This window comes from Meleagris gallopavo, chromosome 14 (genome assembly GCF_000146605.3).
Source record: "Meleagris gallopavo isolate NT-WF06-2002-E0010 breed Aviagen turkey brand Nicholas breeding stock chromosome 14, Turkey_5.1, whole genome shotgun sequence".
Taxonomy (NCBI): domain Eukaryota; kingdom Metazoa; phylum Chordata; class Aves; order Galliformes; family Phasianidae; genus Meleagris; species Meleagris gallopavo.
Window position 1 is genome coordinate 3,881,607 of NC_015024.2, and position 12,725 is coordinate 3,894,331.

Below are 12,725 nucleotides of genomic sequence, written 5' to 3' on the forward strand. Positions count from 1 at the left end.
TTGCTTTGCTTCTAACTAGATCGTGAGGGTTGGAAGCATCTCAGAGCAGGGCGCTCTGCTTTGAAGTCTGCTGTGCCCTCGAGTTTATTTTAATGTCTCATTGGCAAGTGCTTATAAAAGACCATAAGGTATTAGAGAAGAATTGAAGCACGTTCCCCTCCACCCCTTCAGAACCCTCTTTTGGATTGAGTGTTTGAGAGGATTGCATAAGGCTTGTAACTCTTACTCAGAGCTTATCATCAAAGGCTGGCTTCAGCTGGAAAGCAGCCCGTTCTGGCTAAAGCCTTTATACCATATGCGTGCTGCTCTTATAGATGAAGACAACAAAATGCATGGTCCTTTGTATTTTGGTTTTACTTAAATGGAAAGTATTTACATGATGGGGAGAGACATTTTTCTCCTTAGAAAAACCTCTTGAGATACTGGTTCAGAACTGTGCATGTGCTTCTCACTTGCTGTTTTAGCAAGCTGCACCTCAGAGGAAAAATTGTGGGTTTCTTTCCAGATGTGGTGGGGGTGGAAAAACTAGAAACAGTAGTGGCTTTCTGCACTGTAATAGGCTTTTTCTTATTTCTTTTTAGGTGCATTCCTGATACCTTATTTCCTAACTCTAATTTTTGCTGGAGTGCCACTGTTTCTTTTGGAGTGTTCCCTTGGTCAGTACACATCTATAGGAGGCCTTGGAGTGTGGAAGCTTGCTCCAATGTTCAAAGGTACAATATGAATTTGTATTTCTTTCTGTTTTTCCATGTTGCAGACGTTACACGAAGTGGCAGGGCATGGACATTTCTTCATCTTCATTTCTACTTAAACAACCGTATTTTACAGCAACTCCTAATTTTATGAGGTGTAACTAACAATTTTGAGACAAGCTAGGATATTATTCATTTCCCTTTAAAAATAGGCATCAACAGACTAATTTTGTGAAATTTAAAAACTCATTTTTGCTAGGAACACACAAAGATAGTTCAAAATCTAGCAGCCTGTCTGAGCAGATAAAGAACTTGGTTCCTTGGTTCACAGCATTTTGATAAACCACATTTCTATTCCAGGTCATGAAGATTTGTATCTCCTTTTGTTTTGTACTGAAATGTGAAGGCCAGACGCTTCAAAGTTAGCAATTCCAATCTGGATTGCTTGAAAGAAAGATCACTCTGTGCTTAGATTTTCAGCTAGTTTGGTTTTCTCAGTGCTAGAACCTTAAGATTTTATCCTGGATTCTGTACAGACCCACAGGCGTCACATACTGTGCTTTCCAACCTCTAATCCTAGACCATTTGATACTTAAGAGCTCCTGAGTTGACTTGCTGACCAGCCAAAGAGCAAGTTATAGGCTGAATTATAAATTACTTCACACAATAGGACTGAAGGTTAGCACAGGGTGGGATAAAAGGTTTTTTAGGATGGGTTCTGTGCTAGGAAATTTTTTGTTTGGAAAACACAAGTAGATTAAAACATTTCTCACAGATTAGTATTGTAACTGTGCTTGAGTTACTGATGTTGGTAGGGAGTACAGTGCAAAGCATAGACTTCACTTCGCTCATTATTTTGAATACTTCTTTCTGTTTAGTGTCATGCAGTGTCATCAGCCTGAACTTTTTAAAATGCCCCTTAAGAAGTCTCCATGTGGAGCAGAAGAGGACATTCTGATTGCAGAACACAATTGTTTCTTTAGCCTGAGCTACCAAAATAGCATTATACTAAGCATGAAGTACTTTCAACAGTGGACTAAAGGGCTAACTGGTCTTTTAACTTCTACACGGTTTGCGTGCATATGCCAGAAGTTGCTGTGGTACTGCTGTTTCAGAGAATGATTTGATTTAGCTCTCTTCCCTTCAAGTAAGAAACTCCAGTAAAATCTAAGCAGCAGCAGATGTGACTGCTTACTGCTGCACTGAGAACTGGGCGCTGTAACTGAGTAATTAGATCAGCCATCTCTCAATTAGCCATCTTTTTGTAGAGGTACTTCTAGAATTTGAACTTACAGAATCTGCTAAATGCTGTCTGCATCATTTGTCCTACTGAACTGCAGCACTTGCGCTGACACTCATACAACCATTACAGAAAGTTACTTGCTTTTATTTCTTCTTTTGCAGGTGTGGGACTAGCTGCTGCAGTCCTTTCCTTTTGGCTAAATATTTACTACATTGTGATTATTTCATGGGCCATTTATTACCTGTATAATTCCTTTACAACTGTAAGTATGGGGTTGAAGTGGAAGGATTTTGTTCAAGGAAAAGCAAAGTGAGGTAGCTAGCTGATTAAACTGTCTCACTGTGAAGGTGAGAGATTACACAAAATACATAAAAATCAGTAGGATAAGAATTTTTTTATTCAAGACATACTCTTTAAAAGTTCAATTTTTTTTTCTTTCATGAGAAATGCAGAATAGAAAACTGAGTGTCAATGGAGAAACACAATAAAAGCTTGTTTTGGAGCCCTAGGCTTCCCTTTCTTACTGATTTGTTTAAATTTTCTGATCCTGATCTTCAGAGCCACAGGTCTTTCATCTGTGCCCTTTTAGTTTCAATTTATTACCAGTTTGCCATTCAATCACAAGCATGCCTGCTTTCTTCTCTACCAGGCAGATGCAGAGAATCTGTGCTCAGGCTTGTGACTGCTAGTCCTGGCATTGCTAACAAGAGTGCTAGTATCACCTTGTCTTTCAACAAAGAGGCAACCAATCATTCCTCTGAGAAAAATTCTAGTGTGTAAAAGGTTGGGTTTTTGTGTTTGTTTTTCTTTTTCTTTTTTTTTTTGAGTTTTTTTTTTATGTGAGAATGTTTTCCAAGATTGGCCATCACAAGAAAATCTATGTTGTATTTGTATCAGATTCACTCTATTACATAACGCATGTAAATAGGCTCTGTCTATTAGAATTTCAGAAAGATAACAACGTAATGTAAATTTTGTTTTCTACACGTGTCCATTTTTCTAACTGTCCCTTGGCCAAAGGAGATAATTGAACTCTGATAAGTAATCATGATGTTTTTATTACATGTGCAACAAGAGGTAACAGGACCTCCAGGAGGTCCCTTGTGTTGCCCTTGTTTCTTGTACTTTGCTCAATGTATTCCAACATGCTGAGACATAGCCTACTCCAAAGCATTTGAGCAGGTATAGTAAAGAAAGGAGGAAATACTTCCACATCTGATTCATGTAATTGATATAAAGTTAAATAACTTACATGGCAGACGTGCACCACAGGGAGACCAATGCATTGCAGAAGTCAAAATATATTAGTTCTCCTTTCTTTTTCTGTAAAATGAGATACTTGGGGTAATGCTTACTTTAAAATTGTTTGACTGTTTAGGATTTTCTCTTTCTCTTTTGTAAATAGACTCTTCCCTGGAAGCACTGTGAGAACCCATGGAACACTGACCGCTGCTTCTCCAATTATACATTAGCAAACACCACCAACATGACAAGCGCTGTGGTTGAATTCTGGGAGTAAGCTGAGAATGTTTCTCTATGCCATTTCTGTGCATATGCAAGGATTAGCTTGTTATATTTCATATACCATCTTCTGAACTGACAAATATACTGTTCTGTTTACTTTTTCCAGGCGCAACATGCACCAAATGACTGATGGATTGGAAAAACCAGGGCAGATCCGATGGCCGCTAGCAATTACTCTAGCAATTGCCTGGATTCTGGTTTATTTTTGTATCTGGAAGGGGGTGGGCTGGACTGGAAAGGTAAGATAAAAAAAAATACTGTAAGTATATTTTGATTTAAAATGCCTATTTTACTAAAATATTTTGAAAATTTATCAGGTAAGACACACTGGGACAGTTTTCTGGGACAGTTCTGTTAAGCATTGCGTTTCTGTGCTATTTGAATTGATAGAGCACCATTTTTTTGAGAAGGCTTGTTCCTCCACAGCTTGCTCTGACCATCTTGTTTGGGGTGCTCATTTACAGACTTCCTAGCTTTGCCAGGTAGTAAAATCCCTAATTATATATCTGCTTGCTCCTTAAGTGAATATTCTGGCTAGTTTGAATTGTAGTAGAGTGAGGATGCAGCATTTTGGCTTCAGTAACAAGTATACATTTATTAAACAACTCTTGATGGACTTAGATATGTAACTGTTGAAAGTGCATGCCAGAACTTTTCCCTCCTTATGCTGAATGAGAGCCAGATATGGTTCTGGCCACAGACGTACTTGTGTACTATGCTATACTATATTCTTTGAGTCTGATTGGTTTTTAAGTACAAAACAGAATCGAAGGAAGATTATTGTGAGCGACCTTTCTCCAGGAATGAAAGGGTAACAGCATTTGAAAGTTGGACACTGAAGGACAGTTATAATGATGAAATGAGAATGTTAAAAACATTAAAGTAGCTGTTTGAGAAGAGAAATAAAATGATGATATTCTACAAGCAGGATAGGAATACTGCAGCTATGAGTCTTGTGGTTTGGGGAACTCCCTTGTTGAACACAAGAAAGAGAAGCAGAAGCCTTCTAGCTCACCCAGGAAAGTTGGCAACAACTGCCTGAACTGAAGACACAGTGTTTTGGATGTTCAGCATTAGGCTCTTTACACTCTAAGCTTTTCCTTGTCCATTAACAATGTGGGACGATGTCTATGTCAGACAACACGTGGCATCTGATGATTGAATGATGCTGATAGATGTGGCACTAAGGGACATGGTTTAATGAGCATGGTGGTGGTGGGTTGGTGGTTAGACTGGATGATCTTTGCGGTCTTTTCCAACCTTAATGATTCTGTGATTGATTCTGTGATTGATAAATGCTTCAGTTTTTTGGAGCAAATGCCTGAACAAACACAGATGATTCTTCCACACTTACGTCTTTTTTCTTCAAATCAGGTGGTGTATTTCTCTGCTACTTATCCCTATGTTATGCTGCTTATCTTGTTCTTCCGTGGTGTTACGCTGCCTGGAGCAAAGGAAGGCATTTTGTTCTATGTAACTCCCAACTTCAGTAAGCTTTCAGACTCTGAGGTAAATATCTAGTCTTTGTAAACGAAAGTTTCACTAACTTCACCTTTCGGACATACGATTTGCTCTTCAAGTACAGAAATGAATTAAAAATATATATATATTTCTTGCCATCAGGTTTGGCTGGATGCTGCCACACAGATTTTCTTCTCCTACGGTTTGGGTCTTGGTTCACTGATTGCCCTTGGAAGTTACAACCCTTTCCACAATAATGTTTACAGGTAAGCAGATGACTGCACATATTACAGTAGCACTTTTCTCTCTCAGCTGGAGTTGGATTCTATCTTTCTGGGTCCTATATCTCTAAATTAATGCATAATCTCGAAGTAAATATTAAATGTTATACGTATGTAAGAATGAGATGTAGAACTGCATTTACACTAATGAGAGAGATGTGACTTGTCCAGTGTGAAACGGAACCCATTCTATGAAATCTAAAATCATTAAATCTATCCACAAAACCTTTTCGAAGGAAAAAACAGTAATATACTGAGCATTAGCATTACTTTACTGCTTAAAACACCTTATCTTTATTTCAGGGATTCCATCATAGTGTGCTGCATAAACTCATGCACAAGCATGTTTGCAGGCTTTGTCATCTTCTCCATTGTTGGATTCATGGCTAATGTCACAAAGAGGCCCATTGCAGATGTTGCAGCATCAGGTACATAATATATATTTCTCTAAGTTCTTGAGAGACATCAATTATTTTTTCTTTGTATATTGCATCTCAACTGCTTCACGTATTTGTTTAAAATCTCTCCTTCAAAGCATTCCTCTGCCCCCTGTCATTTCAGTTGCACTTAATGCTCTCCCTCTTGCAACCAGCGTTTCAAACCTCTTGAGGCAGCACCAGCAAAATCATTTCACATTTAACAGTCTGCCTGCCTTCAGTGCTTGCAAAGCTTCAGTGTTGGAGAGTGGTCAGCCAGAAATGCATACTGGGTTGATGCAATGAATACTAATGAATATGCTTACAGGGACTGCATTTATAAGAGGTGGCAGCACAGTTAGCTGTTTGAGAGCTTGGCTGTGACATCAGATTGAGAGCCTCTTGCTACTGAAATTCTTAAAAACAACCTGAAAGGAGGAATTATGGTCATTATGTTTTAGGACCATATATTCTCAAATTCGGTTAGGTTTTTAAATTCTTGAGGTCAAACCCTTTGAGGCAGATCAGCCTCTCACAGGTTAAACTACAACTCTGAGCCAATTTTACGGGACCTTTTATTAGAAAAGTAACCTTATGTAGGGCAGTACGATAGATCCATAGATAGATTCTGTATACTTTGCAGTTCTTTGCCTTTCTTCCAGAAGAAGAAGCTTACAGAAGCAGAGCAGATGGTTACCTTAACCCAGCTGGTGCACCAAATACTCATTTAGCAGTTTTGGCCACAGGGAGGGTTCTGATAACAGAAAGCATGGTCGGAAGTCTGGTGGACAAAATGTATATTACTGTACTAGCAAACAAATATCACTGATGAAAATGAGAGAATTTAAGCACCAAAAATAGTCTTTAAAAAGAAAAAAAAGGCAAAAAATGTTACGGCATACATTGTTGTCACTGTTTTTTAAACTGAAAGAGGGGAGATTTAGATGAGATATTAGCAAAGAATTTTTTATTCAGAGAGCGGTGAGGCACTGGCACAGGCTGCCCAGAGAGTTTGTGGATGCCCCACTTCTGGAGGCATCAAGACCAGATTGGAAGGATCCCTGGGCAGCTTGGTTAAGGGGTGGCAACCCTGCCCGTAGCATGGGGGTTAGAATTGGGTGATCTTTACGGTCCCTTCCAACCCAAGCCATTCTATGATTCTATGGAAAAAAAATGTCTGGGACATCAATAGTGTGTAAAATAATCTGGTTTTGACACAGTAGTAATTAAATAAAAACAATATCTGCAAACAAAACAATATTTTTATATCACATTAAGCTTCAAAACTTATTGTAAAGTACCTAAGGTAACAGACTTAAGAAAGATGTATATGATCTCTGGTGACCACTAATCACAAAGGACACTTGGAAATTTGACTTTTAAGCTTCTGTTTTTCCTAGCAAGCTCAGAAACTGATGCTTTATTTTAGCACCATGAGACATGTTATTCTGCAGTATTTTGTATAGTCTTACAAAACAATAGTTTTTAAAGACTGTAGCTGCATTTTGGTGGAATGTGTAAACAGTAAAATTAAGGACATAGTCATCTTAAGTTTACTGTGCTGCTACTTAGAATGCATATTTCAGTCGTATCTGTTATTGCTTAGAAATAGTTTCAAAATGTGCATTGTGTTTGCTCTGACAATTCAAGTGTCTAATGCTGGTCCTTGCTTCACTGGTTTGAGAGCTAGGTATGTCCAACCAGTTAACACAGCCAGACTCATTTTTAATGAAAGCCGAAAAATCAGATACTCACCTGAGGTAAAACTCACTAATTTTCTTTCTGTGATTATTTAGTTTCTACAAGTTTCACTCTTATGCTGACATTAGCTGGTCTCCAGCTATACTGTGGCAACAAAAAGTTTCTTCTTCTGTAATAAAAATTTATGTTCTTCTTCCAGTACTTTGCCCCCATCAGCAGTTGTTAGGAATGTGAATGAAAATGTTTACCCATTTACAAGTACAAAGCATATTAAAATGTGTTTTATAAGAGAATTCATGGTACGAAGCAAATGGAAATACTGTAAGTGCTGGAAAGTGTCTTCTCCATTTCTGAGCTTTGTTCCTCCATTGAAATACTTGATGCAGAGCAGAAGATTAAAGCCATTAGTAATTATTTCAGAGGAAGAGAATCCTTAACTGAAGATATATTCCTCACCAAGGATAACATTCCTTGTTTACTATACAAAGGTGTCTCCCAGGAGTGACTTCTGAACTGTATCTGGTGTTTTCCTTGGTTGGTTTGGGTTTTTTTGGGTTTTGTTTTTATTTTGGTTTGTTTTTAATGCAAGATGTGTGCACTGACTGCACAATGAACACCATTTAAGCCGAAATCCCTGTTGCATCAGATGCTGCATCCATGACTAAGTCATTCAGATAAACCTATGTATCAACAGGAGTTGATAATCCTGGAACCCAGTCAATCACATTGACATTTTCTATCCTTTTTCTCCTACCAGGTCCTGGACTGGCATTTCTAGCTTATCCAGAAGCAGTGACACAGTTACCAATTTCTCCCTTGTGGGCAATACTGTTCTTCTCCATGCTGCTAATGCTTGGAATTGACAGTCAGGTAATATTGGCGTAAAAATTATTAACAGTAAAGAAGATGAATTTTCCACAACCGTATGGTAGAATGTTGGCTTTGCTCTGTGCTTTCCACATTGCCAGCTGTTATTGGTGCATTGCTTCTGGTATAGTCAGATAAACAGTAGGAGATAACAAGGAGGGAAAAAATTGGAGGAGCCTTTCATTTTTCATGACCTGTTGGAATCGTATGCCAAATAAACAGACAATTTATTCTGCAAACAGAGGATCTTCATGTGGATTCTCAACCATTCAATCAAAACATTAAAATACTTTTGAGTTGTTAATGAACTTAGGAAACGTTGAGATATTTTTTTACAAGATTTAAATAGCACAAGTATTTCTGAAAGGTGACTTCATGCCCTACGATTTGTAAGAACTGTAAATATCGGTAAAACTCTGATTGCACAGTTGGAAATTAGTAAAACATATTCATTTTGATTATAGAAAAAAAAATACTTGGAGGACCACATTCTCAGTAAAAATATTACCATTCCATTGACTTTTCTGGAGCTGCAGAAAGTATCTGCTTTATAACATTTTAGAATCAATCTTGTGTCTCTAGTCTTCACTCTGAAGCACAAATCTGATCAGACTTTTTGAGTCTATTGGCTTTCATATATGTAAGTAAATAATGGAAGAAGTCTAGGTTTTTGATAGATCTGTGGACCAAAGCCTTCAAGTGTAGGCTTCCATCACAAGAAAGAGCACTTTATGTTGTTAAGCACATGCTATAGGTCATACTTTCGAATGTTGAATGTTTTTCAAGCTGGAAATCTTTTTGCATAGATCTTTTCAGACAGAAACAAGGATATTCAGAAGCACTGCTTCCTCTGCAGTCAAATGAATTTTCCTTTATCATTTAATGGATGCAGCCTTAGGCCAATGATGAGTGTTATTAAAAACTCCTCCCCTGGACCCAATCCTGCAGTTGCAATGCATCACGTTGTATTTTATTTCTAAATTTACTTGCAGTTCTGCACTGTCGAAGGATTCATAACAGCTTTGGTGGATGAATTTCCAAAGTTACTGCGCAATCGAAGGGAAATTTTCATTGCTGTTGTGTGTATTGTCTCCTATCTGATAGGGCTGTCCAACATTACTCAGGTACGTTCAGTAGAAGAATGTGTTCTTATTTCTGCTGTACCATATCTGCTTTATTTCCCTCTTCCACCGTCCCCGCCTAGAATCTCTGCAAAGGCTTCAGGAAGCAGACATTAGCTTACAGGTTACAGTCTCTGTATGCCTGGATGCACTGAGGCTTGCTGAATAGTTCATGTGACAAGAAAATGCTCAGATCCACAATTCCTCTTACGGTTCAAGAAGTGCTAACTAGAGATGCTCTCCATTACTTCCTGTGATCTAGTAGATTGCAGAAAGATTGAGGGAATTGTCTGAATTATTGAACAAAAAGGAGTAAAGTGAAATCAAACCAGTTAATTGAATTCTAGCTCTAATCTAATTCTTGTCAGTACTGACTCATGCGTTAGAAGACTTCAAGCTGTTAACATTAATTAATTTACATTGTAACCTATGCTCCACTGTTGGTTTTTAGCTTGCATTTTAATCCATTTTGAGATTGGAGTCCTTAATACTTATTCTAACACTTCCTTCTTATGTGTTTTAGGGCGGAATCTACGTGTTTAAGCTTTTTGACTACTACTCTGCCAGTGGGATGAGTCTCTTGTTCCTTGTATTCTTTGAGTGCATCTCCATATCCTGGTGCTATGGTAAACAAGTTTTTTGTTTGTTTTTTCCACATTTGAGGCTGGAATTGAAACTGGCCTTGCTTTGTGTGCACGTAACTCCACTAAGGACTCCAAGGTGGTTGGTGTAAGGTACTCCTGCCTCTTTAAAACACCCTGTGTATCAGCCTCAAAATGATTAGATGCTGGGTGTTTCAGGAACACTAAGTGACATCTTTTTTCCTTTTTTTTTTTTTTTTTTGTTTCCCTCTGTCAATGTAATGACTTGGGTCTCTTGTACCTTGTAATGTTTCTTTTCCAGAAATGATTCTGTTACTTTAGGATCTTGGAGGGAGAGGCGGGCTCCTTGCTCAATTCTGTCTTGCATAACTGCTCTAAAATATTCAGAAGTCTGGGCTGATGAGCTCTGTGTTTAAAGATGAAGAAATATATATAATGTGATATTCTTTCCGTAGTGTTTGTATGTTAATGTTGACATTAATTGTATTAGCTAGTCTAAGGACCATGGTTACTAAGGAATGTTAGGTTGTATTACAGAATTGATTCAGAGATAACTGGAGTCTGTCTGCTGTCTTTATATAGCCTTAGAGGAGGAAACAGCTTTTATAAACATCCTATAAATCCTACAAATGTGAATGGAAAATGCACCAGCTAAGTAATAAAGAAATCCAATAGGAAGTTATAAATAATACAGTACATATACCTTTTGGAAGGTGATGGATTGTTAGCAGATAGCAGCAGCAACAGAAGGGTTAGGCTACTCTTTGATTTCATATGCAGCTCTGCATGTATATGGTGAACATACACTCCACGAAGTGAAGCCTGTGCTGCTGGCTAAGGGTAGTATGGATTTATTTTTTTCTTTATTTTGTAAAATATCATTCTAAATATCTCTTTCTTCTAAGACCAATTTATTGTATGGACTTCCTCTGTCTTTGCAGAGGAACATTTTCACTGGTAGTAGATTAATTAATTGTGGCTTTGAAAAATGAGGGGAAAAAATGATTTTGGTTCTTATGAATTTGCACATTTATTTCCCATTCCAGTAGGTGAAATATTATGTTTATTGAGGTCTGTATAGAGCTTCCAAATATACTACTTCATTTGTGACAGTCTCTCTCAAAAACATTGAGCTTTCAATTGAATCAGTTATGTGATAATTTCTATATTGTTTCTTATTTTTATATTTAGGTGTTAATAGATTTTATGACAACATCCAAGAGATGGTGGGATACAGACCCTGCATCTGGTGGAAACTCTGCTGGTCATTTTTTACTCCAATCATTGTGGCAGTAAGAAACAAACTTTTATAATATGGTTTAAGAGAGATACACAAGGTGTACTATGCACTACGCTATTGTCATTTCCACCCCTGTAGTTTCATACCAGAGCTGACCTCATCCTTTACTTAAGGATGTGAGCAATTCCACTGGAGGCAATAGGCAAAACCCCTTGTCTTTAGAAGAGGCCTGTGCACTAAGAAAGAAACGCTGCACAATTTCAAGATTTGTATTAGTCCTCTGGAAATGCTTATTAGTCAAAAGCACAGTTCATTGGCACAGAAGTAAGAAACAAATTTTGACCATTTCTCGTATTCTGAAGTAAAATTTGCCAATCTTTGTAAATTCTCTATATACACAAAAAAAAGCCATATAATGAAAACTGAATTCCTTTAGAAGAGCTATTCAGGCAACAGATTACATTTATAAGCTGATGTTCTTCCTTCATGGGATTCTGTAGAATATATTACCCAATTTGTAAGGCATTTCTACTGTTTTTTCTGTCAAACCTTGCAAGGATTTTGTGTGTTGGAAACCACAGAACTGTCCTTTACTGATTCTAAGCTTTGTCCATTGAAACCCATTCAGTGTCTTTTGGAAATAATAAGTATAGAAATGTAAGCTGAATACACAGACTTAGTAAGCCCAAATGCAATTTAAAAATGTTTTCAAGTATACTTGGCATAATACTTCTCGCTGCTATTTCCTTGATATTCCCACGTAGGTAGCCAAAGACCATAGGTAAACAAACAGCACTAAAGAGAGGCACAACAAGGTTATTAGACTGAGGCTTCTTTGATTCATCTCTACACAAATGAAGAAGGTTTTCGTTTTCTGAAAGCAAGTGTTCAGGAAAGAATAAAGAGTACATTTAATTTATTAGGTGATGAGAAATACTGTACATAAAACCTATCAATCAAATTTCTCCTGTCCTGTAAGGTCTTCAGTGTAATTTTTTGTCCTGTGCAAGGTCACAAGTGGTGGTAATGTGCAACTAAAATCTGCCAGTCTGTATCTCCTCTGGGATCTCTGAGAAAATGTTCTGCACAAGGACTGAACCTGAGATGAGAATGATTCTTTCTTTCCTGATTCAGTTTATCATGTTTTCCCTGATGTGGGCTGTTTTAGACATTTAGCGTACAGGCTGAGACAGAAATCTGCTTTGGGAACCTGAAGTTAAAAATACCATGATTTCAGATTTGAAAACCCTAAAAAAAAAAAGAAAAAAAAACAATACCCCACGAGTACTGCAGTTCAGCTGCAGCAGACACATTCATGCAGGTAATATTGGGGAAGTAGTCCCCAGAACCCTCATCTTTCCCAGTAGCCCTATTCCCTCTGATTTTGTGCAGGTTATCTAAGGACTATAGTAATAGCAGTGGATTCCTATCACCAGCATACCTGAATTACCCGAGATAAGCGTTATATATGTAAAAATACAGTGTTAACTCGAGGCAGTAAGATTAATTTGGTAAGAAGCAGCCAGGTAAACTATCTCCCAGTCTCTTGTTATTAAAAAAAATTGAAGTGTATTTTT

The 12,725-nt window shown here is 37.6% G+C and overlaps 1 protein-coding gene and 1 long non-coding RNA gene across 2 annotated transcripts in view; one reads left to right on the forward strand and one right to left on the reverse strand.

The window, feature by feature from the left end:
- The window catches only part of LOC109369903, a 96,689-nt gene that overhangs the window by 1,542 nt on the left and 82,422 nt on the right, over positions 1-12,725 (reverse strand). The gene's annotated exons all lie outside the window — the stretch shown is intronic.
- The window catches only part of SLC6A1 (solute carrier family 6 member 1), a 17,273-nt gene that overhangs the window by 463 nt on the left and 4,085 nt on the right, over positions 1-12,725 (forward strand). The window contains exons 2-12 of the mRNA XM_019620014.2: positions 582-713; positions 2,097-2,197; positions 3,341-3,450; positions 3,566-3,698; positions 4,834-4,968; positions 5,083-5,186; positions 5,505-5,629; positions 8,076-8,188; positions 9,178-9,309; positions 9,830-9,932; positions 11,100-11,200. Of these exons, the coding sequence (XP_019475559.1) occupies positions 582-713; positions 2,097-2,197; positions 3,341-3,450; positions 3,566-3,698; positions 4,834-4,968; positions 5,083-5,186; positions 5,505-5,629; positions 8,076-8,188; positions 9,178-9,309; positions 9,830-9,932; positions 11,100-11,200 (1,289 nt within the window). The remainder of the gene's footprint in view (positions 1-581; positions 714-2,096; positions 2,198-3,340; positions 3,451-3,565; positions 3,699-4,833; positions 4,969-5,082; positions 5,187-5,504; positions 5,630-8,075; positions 8,189-9,177; positions 9,310-9,829; positions 9,933-11,099; positions 11,201-12,725) is intronic.